Consider the following 26,264-nt stretch of genomic DNA (forward strand, 5'->3'; position numbering starts at 1 on the left):
CGACGTATGGTGTTAAACCTCCTGATAGGTGGTGTATTAAACTTTGGTATAAACAGTTTACAGAGAATGGGTGTTTGTGCAAAGGGAAAAGTTCTGGACGGCCGAGAACGAGTGATGAAAATGTAGCACGCATTTGTTCACAGCCCAGGAAAATCGACTCGCAGAGCTAGCAGAGAGCTGCAAATTCCACAATTAACTGTATGGAGAGTCCTACGAAAAAGGTTAGTTATGAAACCTTATCGTCTGAAATTGGTTCAAGCACTGTCTGCAGCTGATAAGAGTAAAAGAATCGATTTCTGTGATTTTATCCTTGCTCAAATGGAAACAGATGAATCTTTCGTTTCAAAGATTGTGTTTAGTCATGAAGCAACTTTCCACACTAATGGGAAAGTCAACCGTCACAATGTCTGTATATGGGGCACTGAGAATCCGCGGGAAACAACTCAGTATGAATGTGACTCGCCTAAGGTGAACGTTTTCTGTGCCATTTCAGCCAATAAAGTTTTTGGTCCCTTTTTCTTCGAAGGTGCTACTGTAACTGGACTACAGTATCTGGAGATGTTAGAGAATTGGCTGTTCCCTCAGCTCGAACAAGAAGCACAACAATTCATATTTCAGCAGGATGGAGCGCCACCACATTGGCACTTATCTGTCCGTAACTACCTGAACGTCAACTACCCGAGGCGATGGATCGGCCGCCAGGCAGCCCGTGACAGAGCACTTCATCACTGGCCTCCAAGAAGCCCTGATCTTACCCACTGCGATTTTTTCTTATGGGGGTATGTTAAGGATATGGTGTTTCGGCCACCTCTCCCAGCCACCATTGATGATTTGAAACGAGAAATAACAGCAGCTATCCAAACTGTTACGCCTGATATGCTACAGAGAGTGTGGAACGAGTTGGAGTATCGGGTTGATATTGCTCGTGTGTCTGGAGGGGGCCATATTGAACATCTCTGAACTTGTTTTTGAGTGAAAAAAACCTTTTTAAATACTCTTTGTAATGATGTATAACAGAAGGTTATATTATGTTTCTTTCATTAAATACACATTTTTAAAGTTGTGGTATTCTTTTTGAATCACCCTGTATTGTAAAGACTGCTTTTGAGTACCTGTAATTTATGGGTACAGAAAATTAGAAAAAAAATTGTAATATATGGGAAGAAAAAGAAGAGGGTTTGAAGAGGGGAAGGCCGAACCTTGCTTGCAGGGAGAATGTTAATAACTACCAGTTCCGAGTACTGAAAATGGGAGGAGGCATTGGAAGTTTCAGTACAAGGTCCACTAGGAAGTTCAAGGTCCAACAGGAAATGAGAGTAACAACTGATAAATGGAGTAGCACAGAGTCTAGTATGGACAGGATATAGATGTATGTGATGGTAAGAACTGCAGCATACTACAGGGTAAGTAGGTACTACTATAACCCTGTTGTAATACTTGGGTACACACTGTGGTACCAGGCTGCCTGTCATATATTCTGCCAATGGCATCTGCACAGGTGAGCTACCAAGGGCCACCTCTGATGGGCCACATGACTTATGTGCATGGCACTCCATCTGGTCTGCCATCTACCAGAGACCTGCTCTTTATAAATGCAGTTCAGCAGGCACTTGCTCCCATATTGCGTCCATACTTACTGTCAGCAACAAGTAGTATCAGTACCTGGATGCAAACTTATGTAACAGTTTGTTATTTTCTTGGATTTTTCCTCTGATATACCAGTTGTTGTGCCAGTTAGCCCCACTCCAGGAACCTGCCACTTTTGTTTGATGGAATGTGTAAGTTGTTGTCACATTATTAGCATAAACACACACGTTATTGCAGTGAGTCTGGAGTTCTACCATTTTCATAAATGGCCCCACCAGACCCCCTGGGCCTGGAAGGCCAAACTCCATGGCACCAATCGAAAATGTCAGTTTGTTATCAATCCTCACCATGAATCCTAGCTGATACTATGGTCCATGACGCCATCATTTGGTTGGTGCCTGGCAATGAAGTGCGTCAACGCCCACTATAGAGGAAGAATCCATACTTGGCTGAAGTGTTAAATATTGCTCAATCTTTCAAGGTATCTTGTGCTGCAGGTGATTGAGAGTTGATGTGACACTGCCACAGTCGCTCCCGTTCCTGGTCATCAGGTGTCTGTCAGTCCTTGGGAGAAGATGATGTGGCAGCCATACAAACAGGGCCTCTGTGCGACAATTGACAGCGAAATGTTGAACAACCACCAAATCAACACCAGTGCTCCTGTCTTTCCCATAACTTTTAGTGCAACATGACAGGGCTAAGAGCTGGGCGACTTGCAACATGTGTAGGAAAAAAGGACATACAGTGCCCAAGTCTTTCCCAGCCCCGTCTAGCAGACATGGACATGGATGTTAATTGTGTGTCTCCAGTGCTTACGAATCCTAATCAACTGTTTATCGAAGAGTGAGTGATGGGCAAAGTGCTCAGACTACAAGTGGACACAGGTCCAACCATCACTTTACTGAACTCAGAAACTAATACGAATTTCAGATCTATGGCACTGTATCTTGTTACTCTACCTTTGGGGAGTTTCAACAAGCAATAAATGCCAATTCTGGAGCTATTTACAGCTGCCACGACTAATAAATGTATGGTTCATTCCTTGACATTTTTAGAAGTGGATTGTGCTTGCACCAATAATTTGTTCAGTCTGGATGCTTTTGCATTTTTCTATTTTGGGGATACAGTGCACTTCATTTCCAATCACATCCCTTACCAGGAGTTCAACACACTGTATTCTGCGAGTTTTTTTCCCTTTTCTTTTTTTCTTTGACGATTTAGGTTGTGCCCTAGCTTTGCAGATCACATTACCCAGAAAGTTCTGGTGTGGTTGCACTTTCTTTGTGTGCGCCCTATCCCAGTGGCTTTGCTTGATCAAGTAAAATCAGAATTTGACAGGCTGACATTGTTGGGGGTCATACAGCCTTTTACATCGAGTAAGTGGTCCACCCCTCTTGTGGTAGTTAAAAGAGTGTCTGGTCAGCTCCGCCTTTGTGGTGACTTTAAAGTTTCAGTTAATGCTCACTGTTTCAATTAACGCTCAATCTATCACTGACACCTACCCCTTGCTCCGTCTGGATGAATTATTGGATAAACTCCGCAGGGGCCAGTTTTTCTCCAAAACTGTTTTACCAGAAGCCTATACGCAGGTTCTGTTGGATGAGGATTCTAAAAAGCTCCTTGTGATTAACACACGCTTTGGGTTGTAACACTATCAGCACCTTCAATTCGGTATGGATAGCACCCCGGCAGTTTTTCAGTATATTTTGGAACATATGACGACGTCCATTCTGGGTTGCATCTTGATGACACTGTCATGATGGATATGTCCACTGAAGAGCATTTACATAACTTATGCACCTCGTTCATTCATTGAAATGTAGCTTTGCCAAGTTACACCTTTTTAGCCATTCATTGTGTATTTGCGGTTTGAGGTTTCTCACAATGGTTTTAAGCCTTTATGTCGCCATGTTCCTGCAATCACAGCTCAGCCTTAACCCAAAAATGTCAAAGAACTTTAAACATTTTTATGTGAAATTTCTTACAATCACAAATTTATTCCTTGTGTGGAAGCATTGGCCCACCGCCTCCAAGAGTTGCTCCACAAGAATGTTTGTTTTCAGTGGACTCCGGCCTGGAGTACATGTTCACACATTTGAAATCTAAATTACTTTCTGCTCCTTTTTTGACTACTTTCAATCCTGGTGGCCACCTGGTTTGGATATGGGTGCTCTAGTATGGACTCGGGGCCATTCTCACATATTGGTATAAGGGTGGTTCTTAATGTCTGATAGATTACGCATCAAAAATGCTCAATTCCACTCAGCAGTGCCACTTCCAAATTGAAAAGGAAGCACTTTCTATCGTCCATACAGTCAAAAGTTTCACGTGTTCTTGTATGGGTCTAAGTTCCATCTCATTCCTGACCACAAGCCCTTGGTTTCTTTGTTTAATCTGTCTACTTGGTTGCCTGACAAAACAGCACACCACTTTCAAAGCTGGGTCTTATTTCTGTCTTGCTACAATTATGAAACAAATATTAGGCCTACTGTGCAACATGCCTACGTCAATGTGCTGTCCTGACTTCTGATTGGGCCAGATCCTACTTTTCATCGGGATGAGAACTCCAGTGTTTTCACTTAGATGTTGAGGTGCTACATACAGTGGATGAGTTTCCAGTTACAGGCTCCTCGATCACAGCTGCTGTCCTTGCCGATTCGGTTTAGCATCAAGTTGTTCACCTTGTTCAGCACCTTTGGCCACACAGGACTCCGGTCTAGACTTCTCACCCTTTGCATAACTATTTTGCCCTCCATCACCACTTTTCGGTATTTGATGGTAGTGTTCTCTTAGCTACAGATGGGCTATCGGGCTGTGATCCCAGCAGCTCTGTGCCAGGATGTGCTTCAGCTCCTACTTCAGGGAACTGAGGAGTCTTGTGTATCAAGTCATTGGCCGGTCACCATGTGTTTTGGTCTGGCATCGATGGTGATATTGTGCACCTTGTCATGGCACGCTCTCAGTATGCCACCAAACAGGTGGTGCAGCAGGGGGGGAGCGGGGGTAGGCGGGGGGCGAGCGGGGAGAGGGGGGAGCGGGGGGAGCGGGTGAAGAGCGGGGAGGCGAGCGGGGAGGCGGGGGGGGCCAAGCGGGGGGGCGAGCGGGGAGGCGGGGGGGCCGAGCGGGGAGGTTTGGGGGAGGGGGGCCGAGCGGGGAGGTTTGGAGGCGAGCGGGGAGGTTTGGAGGCGAGCGGGGAGGTTTGGAGGCGAGCGGGGAGGTTTGGAGGCGAGCGGGGAGGTTTGGAGGCGAGCGGGGAGGTTTGGAGGCGAGCGGGGAGGTTTGGAGGCGAGCGGGGAGGTTTGGAGGCGAGCGGGGAGGTGGGGGCGAGCGGGGAGGTGGGGGCGAGCGGGGAGGTGGGGGCGAGCGGGGAGGTGGGGGCGAGCGGGGAGGTGGGGGCGAGCGGGGAGGTGGGGGCGAGCGGGAAGGTGGCGGCGAGCAAGGAGGCGGGGGGAGAGGGGCGAGCGGGGAGGTGGCGGCGAGCGGGGAGGCGGGGGGAGAGGGGCGAGCGGGGAGGCGGGGGGAGAGGGGCGAGCGGGGAGGCGGGGGGAGAGGGGCGAGCGGGGAGGCGGGGGGAGAGGGGCGAGCGGGGAGGCGGGGGGAGAGGGGCGAGCGGGGAGGCGGGGAGAGGGGCGAGCGGGGAGGCGGGGGGAGAGGGGCGAGCGGGGAGGCGGGGGGAGAGGGGCGAGCGGGGAGGCGGGGGGAGAGGGGCGAGCGGGGAGGGGGGGAGAGGTGCGAGCGGGGAGGTGGGGAGAGAGGTGCGCGCGGGGAGTTGGGGGCGAGCGGGGAGGTGGGTGGAGAGGAGAGGTGGGGGAAGAGGGGCGAGAGGGGAGGCGGGGGGAGAGGGGCGAGAGGGGAGGCGGGGGGAGAGTGGCAAGCGGGGAGGCGGGGGGAGAGGGGCGAGCGGGGATGCGGGGGGAGAGGGGCGAGCGGGGAGGCGGGGGGAAAGGGGCGAGCGGGGAGGCGGGGGGAAAGGGGCGAGCGGGGAGGCGGGGGGAAAGGGGCGAGCGGGGAGGCGGGGGGAAAGGGGCGAGCGGGGAGGCGGGGGGAAAGGGGCGAGCGGGGAGAGAGGGGCGAGCGGGGAGAGAGGGGGGAGAGAGTTGCGAGCGGGGAGGGGGGAGAGAGGTGCGAGCGGGGAGGTGGGGAGAGAGGTGCGAGCGGGGAGGTGGGGGCGAGCGGGGAGGTGGGGGCGAGCGGGGAGGTGGGTGGAGAGGAGAGGTGGGGGAAGAGGGACGAGAGGGGAGGTGGGGGGAGCGGGGCGAGCGGGGAGGCGGGGGGAGAGGGGCGAGCGGGGAGGTTTGGGGGAGGGGGCCGAGCGGGGAGGTTTGGGGGAGGGGGCCGAGCGGGGAGGTTTGGGGGAGGGGGCCGAGCGGGGAGGTTTGGGGGAGGGGGCCGAGCGGGGAGGTTTGGGGAGGGGGCCGAGCGGGGAGGTTTGGGGGAGGGGGCCGAGCGGGGAGGTTTGGGGGAGGGGGCCGAGCGGGGAGGTTTGGGGGAGGGGGCCGAGCGGGGAGGTTTGGGGGAGGGGGCCGAGCGGGGAGGTTTGGGGGAGGGGGCCGAGCGGGGAGGTTTGGGGGAGGGGGCCGAGCGGGGAGGTTTGGGGGAGGGGGGCCGAGCGGGGAGGTTTGGGGGAGGGGGGCCGAGCGGGGAGGTTTGGGGGAGGGGGGCCGAGCGGGGAGGTTTGGGGGAGGGGGGCCGAGCGGGGAGGTTTGGGGGAGGGGGGCCGAGCGGGGAGGTTTGGGGGAGGGGGGCCAAGCGGGGAGGTGGGGGCGAGCGGGGAGGTGGGGGCGAGCGGGGAGGTGGGGGCGAGCGGGGAGGTGGGGGCGAGCGGGGAGGTGGGGGCGAGCGGGGAGGTGGGGGCGAGCGGGGAGGTGGGGGCGAGCGGGGAGGTGGGGGCGAGCGGGGAGGTGGGGGCGAGCGGGGAGGTGGGGGCGAGCGGGGAGGTGGGGGCGAGCGGGGGGGGGGGGGGTGGGCCGAGCGGGGGGGGGCCGAGCGGGGGGGAGGGGGGTCGTGGGGGAGGTTTGGGGGAGGGGGGCCGAGCGGGGAGGTGGGGGCGAGCGAGGAGGTGGGGGCGAGCGGGGAGGTGGGGGCGAGCGGGGAGGTGGGGGCGAGCGGGGAGGTGGGGGCGAGCGGGGAGGTGGGGGCGAGCGGGGAGGTGGGGGGCGAGCGGGGAGGTGGGGGGCGAGAGGGGAGGTGGGGGGCGAGAGGGGAGGCGGGGGGAGAGGGGCGAGCGGGGAGGTGGGGGGGAGAGGGGCGAGCGGGGAGGTGGGGGGGAGAGGGGCGAGCGGGGAGGTGGGGGGGGAGAGGGGCGAGCGGGGAGGTGTGGGGGGGGAGAGGGGCGAGCGGGGAGGGGGGGAGAGGGGCGAGCGGGGAGGAGGGGGGGGAGAGGTGCGAGCGGGGAGGTGGGGGGGAGAGGGGCGAGCGGGGTGGTGGGGGGGAAGAGGCGAGCGGGGAGGTGGGGGGGAGAGGGGCGAGCGGGGAGGTGGGGGGGAGAGGGGCGAGCGGGGAGGTGGGGGGGAGAGGGGCGAGCGGGGAGGTGGGGGGGAGAGGGGCGAGCGGGGAGGTGGGGGGGAGGGAGAGGGGCGAGCGGGGAGGTGGGGGGGAGGGAGAGGGGCGAGCGGGGAGGTGGGGGGGAGAGGGGCGAGCGGGGAGGTGGGGGGGAGGGAGAGGGGCGAGCGGGGAGGTGGGGGGGGAGGGAGAGGGGCGAGCGGCGAGGTGGGGGGGAGAGGGGCGAGCGGGGAGGTGGGGGGGAGAGGGGCGAGCGGGGAGGTGGGGGGGAGAGGGGCGAGCGGGGAGGTGGGGGGGAGAGGGGCGAGCGGGGAGGTGGGGGGGAAGAGGGGCGAGCGGGGAGGTGGGGGGAAGAGGGGCGAGCGGGGAGGTGGGGGGAAGAGGGGCGAGCGGGGAGGTGGGCGGAGAGGGGCGAGCGGGGAGGTGGGGGAGAGGGGCGAGCGGGGAGGAGGGGGAGAGGGGCGAGCGGTGAGGAGGAGGGGGAGAGGGGCGAGCGGTGAGGAGGGGGGGAGAGGGGCGAGCGGGGAGGAGGGGGAGAGGGGCGAGCGGGGAGGTGGGCGGAGAGGGTCGAGCGGGGAGGTGGGCGGAGAGGGTCGAGCGGGGAGGTGGGCGGAGAGGGGCGAGCGGGGAGGTGGGCGGAGAGGGTCGAGCGGGGAGGTGGGCGGAGAGGGGCGAGCGGGGAGGTGGGCGGAGAGGGGCGAGCGGGGAGGTGGGCGGAGAGGGGCGAGTGGGGTTCGGGGGGGAGAGGGGCGAGTGGGGAGGTGGGGGGAGAGGGGCGAGCGGGGAGGAGAGGGGCGAGCGGGGAGGAGGGGAGAGAGGGGCGAGCGGGGAGGAGGGGGGGAGAGGTGCGAGCGGGGAGGAGGGGGGGAGAGGTGCGAGCGGGGAGGAGGGGGGGAGAGGTGCGAGCGGGGAGGAGGGGGGGAGAGGTGCGAGCGGGGAGGAGGGGGGGAGAGGTGCGAGCGGGGAGGAGGGGGGGAGAGGGGCGAGCGGGGAGGAGGGGGGGAGAGGGGCGAGCGGGGAGGAGGGGGGGAGAGGGGCGAGCGGGGAGGAGGGGGAGAGGGGCGAGCGGGGAGGAGGGCGAGAGGGGCGAGGGGGAGGAGGGGGAGAGGGGCGAGCGGGGAGGAGGGGGAGAGGGGCGAGCGGGGAGGAGGGGGAGAGGGGCGAGCGGGGAGGAGGGGGAGAGGGGCGAGCGGGGAGGAGGGGGAGAGGGGCGAGCGGGGAGGAGGGGGAGAGGGGCGAGCGGGAGGAGGGGGAGAGGGGCGAGCGGGAAGGAGGGGGAGAGGGGCGAGCGGGAAGGAGGGGGAGAGGGGCGAGCGGGAAGGAGGGGGAGAGGGGCGAGCGGGAAGGAGGGGGAGAGGGGCAGGCGGGGAGGAGGTGGGAGAGGGGCGAGCGGGGAGGAGGTGGGAGAGGGGCGAGCGGGGAGGAGGTGGGTGATGGGCGAGCGGGGAGGAGGGAGAGGGGTGTGCGGGGAGGAGGTGGGAGATGGGCGAGCGGGGAGGAGGGGGAGGGGTGTGCGGGGAGGAGGGAGGGAGGGAGAGGGGTGAGCAGGGAGGAGGGAGGGAGGGAGAGGGGTGAGTGGGGAGGAGGGAGAGGGTGTGAGTGGGGAGGGAGAGGGGTGAGCGGGGAGGAGGGAGAGGGTTGAGTGGGGAGGAGGGAGAGGGTTGAGTGGGGAGGAGGGAGAGGGGTGAGCGGGGAGGGGGGAGGGGGAGAGGGGGGGTAGAGGGGGGTTGGAGAATGGAAGGAGGGGGGAGGGAGAATGGAGGGGGAGGTGAGGGGTAAGGAGGAGGTTAAGAGGGAGATGTATTGGGTTGGGTCTGGCGATATGAGAAGAGACTGGAGACCCTGTTGAAATTCTGGATTGGTGTCACTATGGCAGCATTTGTGAGTGGATGAATCTGACAGTCCTCCTACCAGGTAATTCTTGACGTTCCAAACCACACTGGTGGGGCCTTTGTCTGCATGTAAGGTTATAAGGCAGGTGGTGGTGGATTGCAGTTCTTTCTGCAGATGTAAGGTTTGCTTCCTTGTTGAGCAATTTGTGGAATGAAGGTGACACAAGGTTGAGAAATGTTGCAATGTTAACAAGTGGTGATTTTGGAGCAGTGTGAGTGGACCACCGTTGGGTGGAGGAGTGAGCTGAGTTCGGCAGGGTTCAACAATGGCTTTGAGTTGAGTGTGGTTGGTACAGTTTGTGGTCAAATAGTGTCTCCACTGTTGGGACCACAGAAAGGAGAGGAGGCCTATAACAATTCCGCTACAATTGAATTGGTGTATGGGGTAAAATGTAATGCCTTTGGAAAGACTGATACTTCTGTGGATCAATGCTTCTGAAGGAAAGGCCATGACTATGTTTCGGGTCTGTTTACGCTCTGGATTCTGTGTGGTGTGGGAGGGAATTTCTGAGGGTGTGGTATATGTAGTACAGCTGCAAGGACCATTATGTAGTTAATGTATCAGTGGAAAAGTGATTAAGGCAAGATAGAATAATTATTAAATTAGTTAATAAAGAATGCTTGTACCTATGGCTCACAAGGTTTATAGATACTGGTAGTGATTAAGTGGGAAAGAAACTGAATGCATATTCTAAACATTATAATATAGCACTTGACAATCATTTCCTGTGCTTTGCATCTTCTTTTTCTGGAGAACTGTCATTAATGCATGAAAGCATTTCATCATCATTTTACCACTCCTCCCCACTTCCTCATTTAAATGTCTCTCTTGTCCCAAGAAATTTTCAGTAGAGAGAGGGATGCCCAGCTGCTGAAGTATTTTACTATTTTAACTCCAGAAGCCCTTGCAATGGTAGTTAAAGTGGTGTGTGTGTGTGTGTGTGTGTGTGTGTGTGTGTGTGTGTGTGTGTTTGTGTGTTGGAAAAGTAGGCAAGTTTTTTTCTTCTCAACACAATGTTAGTTTTCAGTACTTGTGAAAATTCTCCTTGTGCATGCATTTCAATGCACGTTGGATGAAAAGGCAAAGGACAATTAGAACTCAAATTAGAATATATTTTACGGAAGACGAGAAAGCATTTATCTATAATAGGAAGAGCATTAACAGCAATCAGAGGGCGTCACTTTAAATTCTATTCTATCCAACACCATATTGTTAATAATGGAAAAGTCCCATAACCAAGTAAGAAAGAAGCTATTAATAAGCTACATCATGGTGCATACCGAGTGATTTGCCACACAATCAGGTGACTGGCTGCATCCTGAGCCTCTTCCGCATCGTCCACTGAAACGGGCAACCAACAGCCACACACACATTTTCAAATTAATGAAAAGAACTGAAACTTGTTTCATGCAAAAAATAACCACATTAAGCTCCTTTAAAACAGCACCTTTTTCTTTTTTATGTTTTTAATAGTTTTAGTTAACAGACTAAATCTGTTAATTTGTCTTAGGATATTATTTGTCCAAGAGGTAAGGTAATCAGCAAATGAGAATCATGTTAAATTGTTTTATCTTCTAAATTTAAGATATACCATAAGAACAACCACCACATTTAAAGGTTATGTATTACCAGTAGTTTATCACCAACACACAAAAACATCAGTAACATGACAAGCTGTATGCAAGCAGAGCATCGAAGTGTTGTTACATAGCAGTGAGTGTGTGTGTGTGTGTGTGTGTGTGTGTGTACAGCTACCCATTTTTGAAGGGCAAGTGAAAGCAAATATAAACCAGATATGAATAAAAAAAATAGCAGGGAGCCAGCAAGTCAACAATAAACTGCATTTTTCAGACTACATTACACTGAATCTCAACTGTTTTCAGAATGACAAATGCTGAGTGGTCAACATTCACAATGTTAAAGATGGAAATTTAAAGAGACAGGTAATTTGATGATACATCTATGCTAAAATTTAGTAAATGAATAGATAGTATAACAACAACCATAAATGACAAGAAGGGTTTAGAGACACGCAAAAGAATATTACAATGATAACACTGCAGTAGACAAAATGGGAATGTACCTGAAGAATTCTCAAAATAACAGTAGAAGTGTCAATCTTATTCCCTAAGTGAAGGATTAGATCAGCTGGGGAAACAGATTATTCCTGTCTTGTTAAATAACCAAACTAAGGGTAAGTATAAAGACTGGACTGTAATAAAAGTTAATGCTAAAATTTTTGAAAATAGATGCCACAGAATTTGGAATAATATTCAAATGTTAAGTAATAACTGTTTTGGCTAACGATAGCACAAGTGACAGATGGCAAATGATGGTGTCCTACCACAGTGTTCGTGTAAGTGTTTATTATGGGGAGAGTAAAGGTGGGTGGCGATTTGAGCTGTTGTCTGGACGTTTGAAGACTAGTCCTCAGATATGAATTGTATATCAATGGAGCAACTGCTACAACTGGCTGTTCATTTGCATTTTTGCCAAGAAACAAGTCTGCCTAACAAAAAGCAAAGAGTTTGCACCATTTACAAACATAATTACTGGACCTCAGAAGACAACTCAAGACAAACTAGATAATTGGTGAATGACACAAACTACCACAAATACATTTTAAATGTTTTATTTTAGTGCCCTAACTGGTTCTGGGCTACCATGTCCATTTTCAGATGGCTAATATTTTCAGTTACATAGTTGCTTTGATGAACAGCATGTCATCTGGCCTACGCCACACACGCATATTTTAGTATGTTGTGACACTTCATAAGTTTTTCATTAAGTGACACTTCATAAGTTTTTCATTAATAAAAACATTTAAGTGCTTGCATTTATTTATATATAATGTGAAATAGTTGTGTTCACTTATTTAAGTTCCAGTAGATGGCGATTTGCTTTGTTTTGGTCCATGTTGATTACCTGGTCGACATATACATTATTGAATTCCACACAGGCACACATTTTGTAAATAAATTACTGGGGCACACTTCATAATACTCTTAATGTCAGTGTTGAACTTCACACATGTGCTATACACTTGATGTTTTACTTTACAATTTATGATTAAGCAAAGACAAAAAGATATCATTCATTTTCTATTGTCTAAGGATATAAAAAGAGCAAAGACGATGTGTAGGTTGTGAAAAATGCAACATATCAATTACAGAAAAATATTTGCATTATAAGATTAAGAGACAAGATTGGGTTTTTTTATATTTTTTTTAATGTAATTGCCAGCACAAATTTTGGCACAATACTTTAAAGCCAACTGATTGCATACTATAAATTAGACATATACATACAGATATTTATATATACAGACATTTGATTATCATTACACATTATAAATTAGTTGCAGAATATGCAGAATTAGAAAGTTGGAGGTGGGATGAAAGCAACACATTTGTTCATCGTGATAGTTTATATTTATACAATTTTATACTAGTTTCTTAAACAGGTTTTTGTTTGATTTCTCTGAACATCCCAAGGAAATTATTTAGAAACTGTTTATTGGCTAGCTCCAGCTGCTAATTTAGAATGTATTGGGGTGCAGTGAGAGTGTGAAATTATATTTATAGTTGCTGTAATAGATACATTTTCTTGCCTTTGTTGGTGGTGTGTAATATCTATCATTATTGTTAGTGTTAGAAACTGTGTGTCCATATTGGTCCGCGTGAGTGGCTATTGCATATTTATTTAAGTTTATCAGTCTAAAGGCATCCATATGTTGACGATATCTTATACTGAAGCTTCTGCTGGTCTATCCAAGACAAAAGCTGGGACAATTGTCACAAATAATCTTGAAATTCCTGATTTTTCTAGGCCTATGCTGGTGGTTTTGGTCCTGTGGATAATGTTATGTTGCACAGTGTTATTGGTGTGGAAACTTATTGGAACTCCTATCCTTCAGAAAAGATTGGCAGTTTGGTATGAGATTGTGTGCAGGAAGGGAATGTAGACAAATAGTTCTTTTTCTGCTGCTGGTTGTGAATTTACTGCAGCCTACTTACTGTCTTCAATTTTATTGTATAGGTGGGCAATCATTTGTGGTTTATAGCCATTATTTTTCACTACAGTGTTGATAATATTGATTTCTTTGTCCTTGGAAGATAAACTGGAGGGAATATTATGTGTCTGATTTAATAAGGATCTAAAAGAAGCCATTTTGTGTTGTGCAGCTTTGCATGAAGAATTTTTTATAATTACATCTGTGATGGTGGGTTTTCTATTAATTTCAAAGGCATGGTTTTGTTTCAAGTTTTTTTATTCTCAAATCAAGAAAACTGATACCCTCTAGTGTCTCACGTTCAACAGTGAAGTTGATATTGGGGTGCATGTTACTCGTGGCATTTGAAAATGATTATATTTCATATACTGTACCACTGAACAAGGTGACTGTGTCATTAACGTATCTTTTGCAGTATATCAGTTTGTCTTTTTAATGGGTATTGACCTTAAAAAATTTATTTTCTAAATTGTTAATGTAAATTGTTAATGTAAATATCAGCTAAGATTTTCTTGTTGAATGAGAAGTAGTTACAAAATGCAATTAATTCTAGTAACTCTAAAACTTTGTACATCACTGCCTTCATGGACATTTGCCTACAGGTTCACAATGTCCAGGGATGCAAACCTGAAATTGTTTGGTATGTGCAGATCATTTATATCATTAACAAACTGTAGGGGATTTCTGATAGAGAAGTTTCAAAGGAAATCAATAACCTTCTTAGAGACGTAATATACAGGACTGTTCCTTGAATTAACAGTGGGCCGTATTGGGCAATGAGATTTATGGATCTTTGCCTGAGATCTTAGTTCAGGAGATATAGTATTCATGACTAAGCTACGTTTAACATCAGCACCTGATAAAAGGTGTTTCCTACACTGAGCCTGATATTTAGGTGTGGGCCAGTCTTCAGTTCTTTTATGCTGTTTTGAAGAAAGAACTGTAAGGCTTCGTTGATGTAATCTTCTTCATATAGAACTACTGCATTGTTACTTGTATCTTCCTTACAACAAGGGTTTTGTCATATGTAAGTTTTTTTATTAACGATAGTGAGTATTTCTGAATCAGTTTTACCAGATTTGTGAGTTGATTGTAAATTTTTTTGTTATAATTTGTTTGGCTTTTGAACTTCAACTAATTCTCTGATGTTTTTGTCATTAAGTTTTGGTGCAACATTATGTCTGACACCTTCATTTAGTAAAACAAGTTCAGTTTCATCGAGTACAATGTTCATGGAATTTCCTGGCAGATTAAAAAGGTGTGCCGGACCGAGACTTGAACTCTTGACCTTTGCCTTTCGGGGGCAAGTGCTCTACCATCTGAGCTACCGAAGCACGACTCACGCCCGGTATTCACAGATTTACTTCTGCCAGTATCTCGTCTCCTACCTTCCAAACTTTACAGAAGCTCTCCTGCGAACCTTGGAGAACTAGCACTCCTGAAAGCTCAGTTGGTAGAGCACTTGCCCGCGAAAGGCAAAGGTCCCTAGTTCGAGTCTCGGTCCAGCACACCATTTTAATATGCCAGGAAGTTTCATATCAGCGCACACTCCGCTGCAGAGTGAAAATCTCATTCTGGAAACATCCCCCAGGCTGTGGCTAAGCCATGTCTCCGCAATATCCTTTCTTTCAGGAGTGCTAGTTCTGCAAGGTTCGCAGGAGAGCTTCTGTAAAGTTTGGAAGGTAGGAGACGACATACTGACAGAAGTAAAGCTGTGAGGACAGGGGCGTGAGCCGTGCTTGGGTAGCTCAGTTGGTAGAGCACTTGCCCGCGAAAGGCAAAGTTCCCGAGTTCGAGTCTCGGTCCGGCACATCGTTTTAATCTGCCAGGAAGTTTCATATCAGTGCACACTCCACTGCAGAGTGAAAATCTCATTCTGGAATGTTCATGGAGTTTACTACTCTATGATAAAATTCAAACACTGCGATGTTGGGAGTGACTGTAGGGTAACGTGTTCATTTTGACATAAGTGACTAAATTTTCTTTTTATGTCTCATGGAGATATTTAGCTGTTTTTTGTTTATCTGTTTATGAATATTATCTGAGATGTGCATTTAGTCTGTTGGATGTATCTGATTACTGAGTTCAAAATGCAGTTTATGTATTTGTCTGTTTAGTACATCTTTTTCCTTGTGGAGGTATCTAACTTCAGTTTTTAACCATGTTATTTTGCACTTACTGTAGATTTGGCAATCTGTGTGTATTTACACTGGCTTTTAATGTGGAGTTACATTAGAAGCTAGAAAGGTCTTTATCAACTTTATAGTTCCAGTATCGTCATGATCTTCTCTATGCAGTTTATTCATTTAAAAACAGTTCTGCTACCTAAGCAGCAAAATAACCAGTAACGGCCAGAGCAAGTATGACATCAAAAGCAGATTAGCACTGGCAAAGAGAGCATCCCTGGATAAGGGAAGTCTACTAGTATCAAACATAGGCCTCACTTTGAGGAAGAAATTTCTTTGAATGTATATTTGGAGCACAGCATTGTATAGGAGTGAAACATGGTACAGAAGAGAATCGAAGCATTTGAGATGTGGTACTACAGACAAACGCTGAAAATTAAATGGACTGACGAGGTAAAGAATGAGGAGATTCTGTGTAGGAGCAGAGAGAAAAGGAATACTTGGAAAACACTTACAAGAAGAATGGATAGGATTATAGGACATTTGTTAAGACATCAGGGAATGTTTTCTATGGTACTAGAGGGAGCTGTAGAAGGCCAAAACTGTAGAGGAATACAGAGGTTGGAATACATCCAGCACATAATTGAGGGCATAGGTTTCAAGTGCTACTGTCAGATGAAGAGGTTGGTGCTTGGGAGGAATCCGGGGTGGGCCGCATCAAACCAGTCAGAAGACTGATGACTATAAATGAATTATACACCACAAATAATTGACCACCTATACAATAAAACTGAAGACAGTAAATCACTAGCAGCAGAGAAAGAACTGTTTGCAGAAATATCAGGAATTTACATGATTATTTGTGACAATTTCCCTAGCTTTAATCTCGGACAGTCCAGCAGAAGCTTCAGTATAAGATATCGTGAAAACATGGATGCCTTTACACTAAGAAATTTAAATAAATATGCAATAGCCACATGGACCAATATGGACACGTAAGTTTCTAACATTAACAGTAAAAATAGATATTACACACCAGCAACAAAGGCAAGAAAATGGACCTATTACAGGAACTATAAATATATTTTCACACGCTCATTTCATCCCAATACATTCTAAGTTAGCAGTTGGGGCTAGCCAATAAACAATTTCTAAATAATTTCCTTGGGATGTTAAAAGAAATCAAACAAAAACTGGACCCCTAATGGCCACAACACTGTGGAAAAAAGAACCTATTTAAGATACCAGTATAAAATTTTATAAATATAAACTATCACAATGAACAAACGTGTTGCTCTCATCTCCCCTTCAACTTTCTAATACTGCATGTTCTGCAATTAATTTATAATCTGTAATGATAATCAAATGTCTGTATATATAAATGTTTGTACATATATGTCTAATTTATAGTATACAATAAGTTGACTTTAAAGTATTTTGCCAAAATTTGTGCTGACAGTTACATAAAAAAACACACTAAAAACAATATGTCTTATTGTCTGTTAATTGTAAAATGCAAATATTTTTCTATTATTGACATGCTGCATTTTGCACATCTCACATCATCATCTTTGCTCTTATTTACATCCTTAGTCCATAGAAAATGAATGATATATATTTTTTTTTTAATCTTTGCTTAATGACAACCTCTGCATTGTAAAGAAAAACATGAAGTGTGTAGCACATGTGTAAGTTAAACACTGGTGTTAGGAGTATTATGCAGTGTGCCACAGTAATTTATTTACAAAACGTGTGCTATGTGGAATTCAACAACATATACATCGACCTGGTAAATGACATGGATCAAAACAAAACAAATCGCTATCTACTGGAACTTACATAAGTGAACACAACTATTTCACATTACATCTAAATAAATGCAAGCACTTAAATGTGTTTTTATTAATGAAAAACTTATGAAGTGGTACTAAATACTCAAATATGCTTGTGCGGTGTGGGCCAGATGACATGCTTTTCATCAAAACAACTATGTAACTGAAATCCTAAAATGGGCATGGTAGCCCAAAACCAGTTATGGCATTAAAATAAAACACGTAAGAAGTATTTCTGCCTGGTTGCATCATTCACCAACCATCCTTAACAGCTGCACAGTTCACAAGATCCAACAAGGATAAATCATTATTAAACTAGATAAATCAGCATTCATTTATTGATTTTGGCAGTAAAAAAAAAAAAATAAATAAATAAATAAAATAAAAATAAAAAAATGTGTAGGATGTTGTCGTTATCACTTTATTTTATCTTCATTCACCATCATGCTATCTTACCACTATGTTAGTCTTTATTTGAATCATACCGATTACATTTATGTAACAATGAAAATAACCAATATTGAAAGACAATATAATGTAAATGAATAGATAAAAAATCTACTCACCAAGCGGCAGCAGGGGTACACACACACACACACAAATGGTTTGACTTTTACAAGCTTTCAGAACCAATGGCTTCTTCTTCTTCTTCTGGCAGAAGAGTTGAAGGGGAAGGAAGAGGGGTGAATGAAAAGGACTGGAGAGGTTTAGAGAAAGGGGGTACAGTTCAGAAAAGTCTCCCAAAACCCTGGGTCAGGAGAGACTTATCGGATGGGATGAGAAGAAAATACTAATTGTTGAGGACTGTACCAGATCCCGGTATTGCTGATCCCTCCAAGAAACAACTTCGGAGCATATCACTTGTCACCCAGTATTATCCTGGCCTTTAATGTATTAATCAACTACTTCGACAAGGCCATGACTTCCTAAAATCATGCCCTCAAATGAGATCCATCTTGTCTGAGATTTTGCCCACCACACCTAGAATAGCTTTTCATCATCCTCCCAATCTCTACAATACCCTTGTCAAACACTATGCTCCTTCTGTACCCATCTCCCTACCTTATGGCTCCTCTCCCTGTGACAGTCCCCACTGCAAGACTTGCCATAAGCAGCCTCCTACCACTGTCAATTCCAATATACTATCAAAGGGAGAGCCACCGGTGAAACAACACACAAAATATCAGCTGTTATGTAAACAATGTTCAGCCTTTTACATCGGCATGACTGTCAGCCAGTTATCAGTCATTATGTATGGGCATAGGCAGACAGTGTATACAGCCAACACACAATATCCTGTTGCAGAGCATGCTGTAGAACGTGACAGTCGTGACCTCAGCGCATGTTTCACCACACGCATCATCTGGATTCTTCCCCCATACACCAGTTTCTGAGAACTCCGCAAGTGGGAACTAGCACTACATGTCCTCGGTTCTCGCCACCCATCTGTCCTTAATTTACATTCATTTCTTCCCTCTCAGGATTTCTTCACAGTAACCGCTCCTTTCTTCAATCCACTATAGTTTTCTGAAACAATGGAAAGTCCAGGATTTCCCACTGCTGCTCACAGTGTGGTTTCAGTTGCCTGAGACTGCAGTCGTGTTTGTGTGTTGCATTTGTGTTAGCGTGTGTGTGTGTGTGTGTGTGTGTGTGTGTGTGTGTGTGTGTGTGTGTGTGTGTGTGTGTGTGAGGGGGGGGGGGGGTGTCTATTGTTGACGAAGGCCTTAATGGCCAATACTTTATTGGTGACAGTCTTTTTTGTTGTGCCTATCTGCAACTCAGCATCTCTGCTATATGGCGAATGGCAACTTTCCTATCGTACATTTTAGTTTTCTATATCTTTCATTTTCTGACTTGTCTGTTTTTCGCCGCCCCCCCCCCCCCCACGTCTGTTAGATACCATGCATTCAGCTTTTCACTCTTATTAACTCATGCACGATGCTTTAGTAGTAATCTCTGTCTTGCATATTACTCTATCTTCCACCTTTAAGCACTCAGGTTTCCAAAAATCCGCCCAGTGCAGTCTCCAACAAACAGCCTTTCCTTCTCATCCTGCTTGGTAAGTCTACCCTGTCCCAGGGTTCTGGGTGACTTTTCTGAACTGTACCCCTTTCCCTAAACCTCTCCAGGCCTTTTTGTTCACCCATTTTCCTTCCCGTTCAACACTTCTGCCAAGAGAAGGACCCATCGGCTCCCAAGCTTGTAAAAAGTCAAACCCTTTTGTGTATGTGTTCCCCTCATTATATTTACGGTCATGTTTGAAAAAAGATTATTCTACAAACAAATGAAAGTAGGTCCTAGATGTTTCATATTAAGTATCACCGAAATAGAAACAAATCCTTGACAGTAATGATTTACAATACTACACATCTTAGATAAAAATATTTCTTTTGATAATGTAATCTGTGTCTGTTGTATGTGAGCATATGTTTTATGTTGTTTAAGTCAATTTGGTGGTGGTGTTGGTGGTGGTGGTGGTGGTGGTGGTGGTGGTGACTACTATTACTACTACTACTACATGGGCAAATGGGCTCAACAACGTGGTTATTAGTCCCTCAATCCTCTATTTATTTCCGAAGAAGTAGGTACAAGCCTTTTTCCCTCTCTTTGCTTAACAGTTATAAAACTACCATTTTTTACTAGGTACATTAATGGGTAACTAATCTATTAAAATACAATTGTCAAAGTCACTGCATAAGTTAAAATGGCAAACTAGTATATATAGTTCATATCATATGTTCACTGATAGAAACAGACATATTTTGTTGTCCATGGAGGGTTCAGGTGCAAAGAATGGATTGGGTGGCATCTCGCTGCTATACTGGTGGTGAATGGCCCACCCTCCCACCATAGCCTTCTAAGCCAACACATTATGGTGCGCCCTTTAAATGTTTCTTCACAGATCTACTGCGGGAATTACTCATGTCATAATAGAAATTCATGAATTATTCTGTAATAGTAGAAATTCATAAGTTATACTGGTATGTCCTATTCAGAGATGGCATAAGGCAATACCTTCTTCTCTTGAGCTTCATAGCAAAGTGCACAAGACCTTGGTGGTGCATCTGATGGTCCATAGTTAATTGGTTTGTGTACCATCTTGCCATTTGTCATCCAATTTTTTCAGAACGTGACATCAAATGTGCATCATTAAGCCAGCACTTAAAAACTAAACTCTGCCTGAACAGGCAATGAAGGCCCAACAGCACCGATCAGCCATCGTGTCATCCTCAGCCCACAAGCACCATCGGATTGCGATAAGGAGGGGCATGTGGTCAGCACTCCGCTCTCCCGGCCATATGTCAGTTTACGAGACTGGAGTTGCTACTTCTCAATCAAGTAGCTCCTCAGTTTGCCTCAGAAGTGCTAAATGCACCCAGCTTGCCAACAGTGCTCGGCAGACTGGAAGGTCATCCACTGAAGTACCAAAGTACCAGCCCAGCCTGACAGCTCTTAACTTTGATGATCCGATGGGAATCGGTGTTACCATTGTGGCAATGCCATTGGCTTAAGTCAGCATTTTGAATACCTAATTTAAGTGTTTCCATCCCTGTTGCTTCATTGGCTAGTATGTAAGCCAGTTCATTATCTGGAATGTTGACATGACTGGGAGGCCACAGAAAAACAATGGATAGCCCTGTACTGCAGATGGGATACAATTGGTAATGGATGGCGATACCAATCGATATTCGGATTGCACTCGTCTATGGTTTGCAAAGCAATCAAGGATTCGCTCTACGTAATGAATTGTGTTAAGGGAAAATTTGTGTTTAGTAATGTTGTGTTATGGCTCTAAACTCTGCAGTGTATTCTTTTGGCAGAGAATGTTGATCTCAATTCCATTTGGGGTTGGCAACATATGCGTAGCCAACTCATTCGCTATCTTTGTTTAAGAGAGTGTAAAGAAGATTAAAATGTCAACATTCTTGGATTACTGAATACAATGTCCAGTGATAAAAACTTGGAGATATATTGTGTTTGGTATTGCGCCAGGTGCTGATTCATAAACAATGTTTTCATAGTCCAAATGTGGGAAAACGAGGACTTAATAAATGTTAATAAAACTGACTCACATCCATGGAACCATTACGAAGGAAACATACAGAATTAAGTTTCTTCAAACAGGAATTCTTGAGTTGTCATATATGTGGTAACCATGTTAAGTTTATTATCAAAGGAAATCCTAGAAATCAGAACAGAAAACTACTTTCATTAGCTGGGTTTTGAGGTATAGTCCTGGATGAGAACTGGAAGACTGTTCTAAAAAGTGCATGATGCGTGGTTTAGTTGGTGAGAAATGGTATCCACAGTTTTGCATACATTTTTGTGGCTTCTGTACAGCCATCTGTAGTTTGCATTCTGCTCCACATAATGATATAGAACCATAACATAAACAATGGTCATCAACACACAATACTGTTGTGACTTAAGTCCCATCTCCCACAATGTCTACTATGACAAGGTGACAAGGATTCCAAGAGGGGGGGGGGGGGGGGAGAATAGAAAAAAAGTGATGCAGCCATTTTTTACATCTTACGAAAAAAAAAAAATACTTCAGTCATATGTCAGTGGTGCACAAAGGCCTCTCTAATCACAGACTCCCATACTACGAGATAATCAGTGGTAGTTCAAGTTATTTGTTATCCACACTCGAATCAGAAGAGAGCATTTCTTGATTTCCAAACCCAAAGAAGTCTCACATTAACCATCCTTCCAAACAGTTTCCCCAGGTTACTTGTTAGGTTGATCAACCTGTAGCTATTTCTACTTTCTAGGTCTTGTCCTGGTTAGATTATGGCAGCAGACTCTCAAATCTAATGCAGAATATAAGCAAAATCCAAATTTGTTGGGGCTTCCGAATTTATTGGGCCGTGGATCAAGGTCTGAGAACAATCTCTCTATTAGTTACCCTCTACACATTGTTCTATTGCTTCCCCATATGTGATTATGGGCATTAAAATCTCCAAATAAAATGTGGGTAACTAGGTCTTCCATCTCTCTGTAGGTTAGTGTTCAGAGGTATCCGTTCACTGAAGGTGTTTTATCTGACTAATGTGCAAACACGTCTGAATGATCATTCATGTTCATTTTAATTTCACAATGTACCTTATAACCTCTACAAGTAGGAAGACTGTCTTCTAAAATCTTGATTCTTATATTGCTGTACACATTGTGAGACAGTTTGTGATAACTGTCGAATTTCTCCTAACTGGCAATAGCAGCTACTGCAATTCCATTATAAAAGCAATGACAAGGTGAATGCGTGGTCAGTGAAGATGAGGGTGAGATATGTTGATCTGCAGAGTTTACTAGTGCCTCCTGGGTTTTTTACGTAGTGTTCATAGATTCTTCTGCTGTGAAGGAGAGTTATGGTTCCATCAAAACTAACAAATTAGTTGTTTTGTTCTTTTCTTATCTTTTACCTCCCTCCTGCCTTTTTGCTGTTTTCCTTGATGTAATCTTTCTGGTTGTAGGCCTGGGAATAAAGGAAATTGGACATTTCTTCAGTCTGACGTCTTAGTCTCTTAACGTCAGTGGGTCTTCGTCTGTTGCACTGTCAGATAGACATGAAGCTGTTTCTGCTGGGAGACTGCTGCTCCTTCATGATGGGTGAAAATGTCTCTTGCACACAATTTTTCATATTTTTCATTTGGGGTGCATGTTCTTGGTGTATAGCAGGTGGCGGACTTTGTTTTTGAAAAATTTGAGGTAGGTGATGTGACAGCAGCAACTTTTGCATAATTTGTCAGCATGTTAGCCGGACGATACATTCATATCTTTTCCTTGCCTCATTATATGACAGGCAATCTATTGTTTTATATACTTGAATTTCTTTTTTTTTCTTTTTTAAATACTGGGCCAACCAATGCATGTGGTGAATGGTGCTCCATATAATTTACACATGAAGGCGGTTGTTCGCAAGGGCAACCTCCCTGAACTTATCTTACAGTTTCCACGATTTGGGTCTATCGAGTGGTGGGATAACATGTATCCAAAACATGAGCATTGAAAACATCTCATAGGTGGTGGGGCATAAGTTTTCATGTCACATCTCACACCTACACACCCTAAATTTTTCTGAAAGGACATTTCCTTCAACAGCTAAGATAAAGCATCTGTGTCAATTCAGTTTTCTTTTGGACCGTCTTGTACCAGTTGTATAAAATGTACCCATCAGCATGCAAGATTAGTTTGTAGCTCCCTGCCTGTCTGAAGTGCAAGGTCTCTTTGAAAAATAACTCCTTGTACCATATTCAAAGTTTTATGAGGAGTAACAGTCAGTGGCATGTCACCTAGTCTTTCACAAGTCTGAATTGTATGAGATTGTGCAACAAAGGAGGTTTTAATCAATTCACATTTTTTTCTCAAAATTTATCTTCTACTTGTTCCATGGAAAGCAAAGGCTTTCTCACGTAAAAGTATCTCCATCTGCTCTAGTACACACTACGTACTGTGTAAATTGTTTTGCTCCCAGTTTTCTGGCTTGTCCTCCTTCCCATAAGAAGCCAGAGTACAGAAAGCAGGACTACTGTAACTGTCCCCATTGAAATATCTATACCTATTTGCGGAGAAAGCCGATCAGTACAGCCATTATGTTGGTTTAGTTTTGTGTGTTTCAATATGCAAAATGTCCATCATGGTGCCACCTACCCTGATTAAGTGCTCTCCCCATGCGTGCCACCCATGCACAGTAAAGTTCATCTGGCAACATGGCAATTGCTGGGAGTCCTTGTGCCCCAAGATAATCATCTACTCCATGGCATACACTGGGAGCTAGTACCTCAGGCATCAGAAGTGTGACTACTATGTTTCCAGGAAGTTCTACTGAAAGGGTACAAAATTACTCTCCACCATGTTGGCTTGGTTACTGCATTGGTTTTTAAAGGCATATTTAAGTCTACAAGGTTATTGTACATAGAGGATCTTTTATGTCATAGGCAGTTGCCACTATTTAAGGTGTCCATTCCCACTATGTCCACATTGCATGAAAAATTTTGGAAAAAATGAGGTCAAGGTGGAAAGGGAACCAAAAATTATTTCAGGCAAAAAATCTGAGGTAAAGTAAATGGATAAAGGTGTAAATGATATAACTTAGAACCCAGAGATATAGCTAGGTGAATATTAAAGACTGCCACCATGGATTAGAGAGTAAGAGAAGTAAAAACAGTCGCGGAATGGCACACAGCATCATAATTGCAATAGCTTGGGGCAGTGATCACCACGCATGTACTCGTGAAAGAGTGGTGATCCCCTTGAAGGGACAGTTTTATGTTGGAACAATCATATCATTCATAAATATCAGCATAAAATGAATGTATTTCCCATTGAAACTCTTTACTATCCACTTTATTCCATTACTAACACATACAATGGTTCAAGCCATTTGCTGCTGCTGCTTTCAATACATAGACTGGTTTGATGCAGCTCTCCCCATTATCCTGTGAAAGCTGCTTAATCTCTGTAAAATACTGCAACTCACATTCTCTTTAACCTGTTTACTACAGACAGGATTTGGTATCCTTCTTAAAATTTGTACCCCTACACTTTCCTCCATTGCCAAATTAACCTTTCCTTGCCACAGGATGTTGCCTAATACCCCATCCCTTTCTTTAGTCAAACTGTGCCAGAAATTTCTTCTCTCTCATATTTAATTAAGTAGCCTCTCATTACTTACCCAACTGATCTTTAGCATTATTGTGTAACATCACATTTCCAAAGCTTCTATTCTCTTCTTGTCTGTACAATTTACTGCCCATGTTTCATTTCCATATAAGGCTACACTCCAGACAAAAATTTTCACAAAAGACTTCATAACAAATTATTATTAGCTGTTAACAATTTTTCTTGTTCAGAAAAGCCAAATACGATACTCAAATCACAGCATTCTGAAAGCTACACACATGCAAACATAGTAATCATCGATTGTAGAACTGGCAAGCTGGTACTAGAACCTGATATATTGTACAAATTTCTGAGTAAAAATAGGTATGGGGTGCCTGAAACACAATGACCAAAACAACCTTATATGCTGGTAAAACAGATGGATCTATAACATTTTGATAAAGCATTTTCAGTGGAAGTGTTTGCAAAATGTTATTTTATGATTCATCCAGGAATAATTATTGAATGTGTATAAAATGTATGGTTCAAAATGTGCACAGGGAAAGATTGTAGACTTGGTCTTTGTTTTGTACACATTATATGTAAGTTGCTGGAACGCTGAATGACTTGAAATGACAGATTCTTGAAGAAATAAGTCAATTGCATAATGAAAGTGATTATTTATATCACAAACAATTGGTTTGCTAATTTCAAGATCTACCAAATAACTGAATACTTGTCATGTAGGGATCACAAACAAAATTCCAAAGTACTTCAACAAGTGATACCACATGGGCAATTGAATGAAAAATAAAAATTTCAACAACATGGTACAGTGCATAATATCCTCCACAAGTGGCATGCAGAGAATGTCTGTAGTTGTAAACTCTAAGGTGATTAGTAACACCAGCGATAGCACTGTAACACTAAATGCTACCACCTGAATTATAATCGAACATCAAAGAGAATAAAAAAACTAAAACTCTGAATCACAATGGTTTCATTGTATTAAATCACCTTCTTTCAAGTTGTCTTAGAAGTCAATTGCTAGTAAAGGTAAAGTAAAGTCTGTTTAGCCAAGCACAATACACTGAACCCCCCCCCCCCCCCCCCCACACACACACACACACAGTCTGCCCCTCAAATCTGAATGACATGCATCTCCCTGGGATGTTATTACTTCTCAGACATTCTCATTTCATAGGCAGCTAGCCTACGGTATGACTTTGTAATTTAGTTTCATCAATACTATCCTACATGATTAAGCTTTAGATATTGCAAATGACACAGGTACAAAAAAATTTACACCTTTTCCAATTTGGATTATTTACTTCAAGAAATCACATTAAGTCATCTCATAAACCATCAAAGAACATGTCAGAAACAGAACTATTTCAAACTGAAATTATCAACAGTTTTGCTGTTATTGTTTTTGGCCAATCTTTTTGGTACAATGTAGATAATTTCAATTTTTAAAAAGAAACGCACACTAAAGAACTCCCTCTTTTTAAGGGGTAAAACATGCTGAACCAAATGCATAGTCAATACCTGCACTTCTGCACTCCCGAACAATTACACCTGTGATGTAATGATTGCATGGCTGATTGTTTTCTGTTTATACATTTGTCTTCCAGAATTGACTAGCTACTTTCAATGACGTGCCAAAGAAATTGATGTACTGCACAAAAAAAACTTTTAGTGAATCTAACC

At 45.5% G+C, this 26,264-nt stretch overlaps 1 protein-coding gene across 10 annotated transcripts in view; it reads right to left on the minus strand.

The window, feature by feature from the left end:
- The window catches only part of LOC126254530 (C-Jun-amino-terminal kinase-interacting protein 4), a 263,338-nt gene that overhangs the window by 25,448 nt on the left and 211,626 nt on the right, over positions 1-26,264 (minus strand). Inside the window, exon 26 of one of the 10 annotated variants that reach the window (XM_049955325.1) lies at positions 10,263-10,323. The exons of the other annotated variants lie outside the window; for them this stretch is intronic. Coding sequence (XP_049811282.1) covers positions 10,263-10,323 — 61 coding nt within the window. The remainder of the gene's footprint in view (positions 1-10,262; positions 10,324-26,264) is intronic. 10 annotated transcript variants of the gene reach the window in all.

The sequence above is a fragment of the Schistocerca nitens genome, chromosome 1 (genome assembly GCF_023898315.1).
Source record: "Schistocerca nitens isolate TAMUIC-IGC-003100 chromosome 1, iqSchNite1.1, whole genome shotgun sequence".
Taxonomy (NCBI): Eukaryota; Metazoa; Arthropoda; class Insecta; order Orthoptera; family Acrididae; genus Schistocerca; species Schistocerca nitens.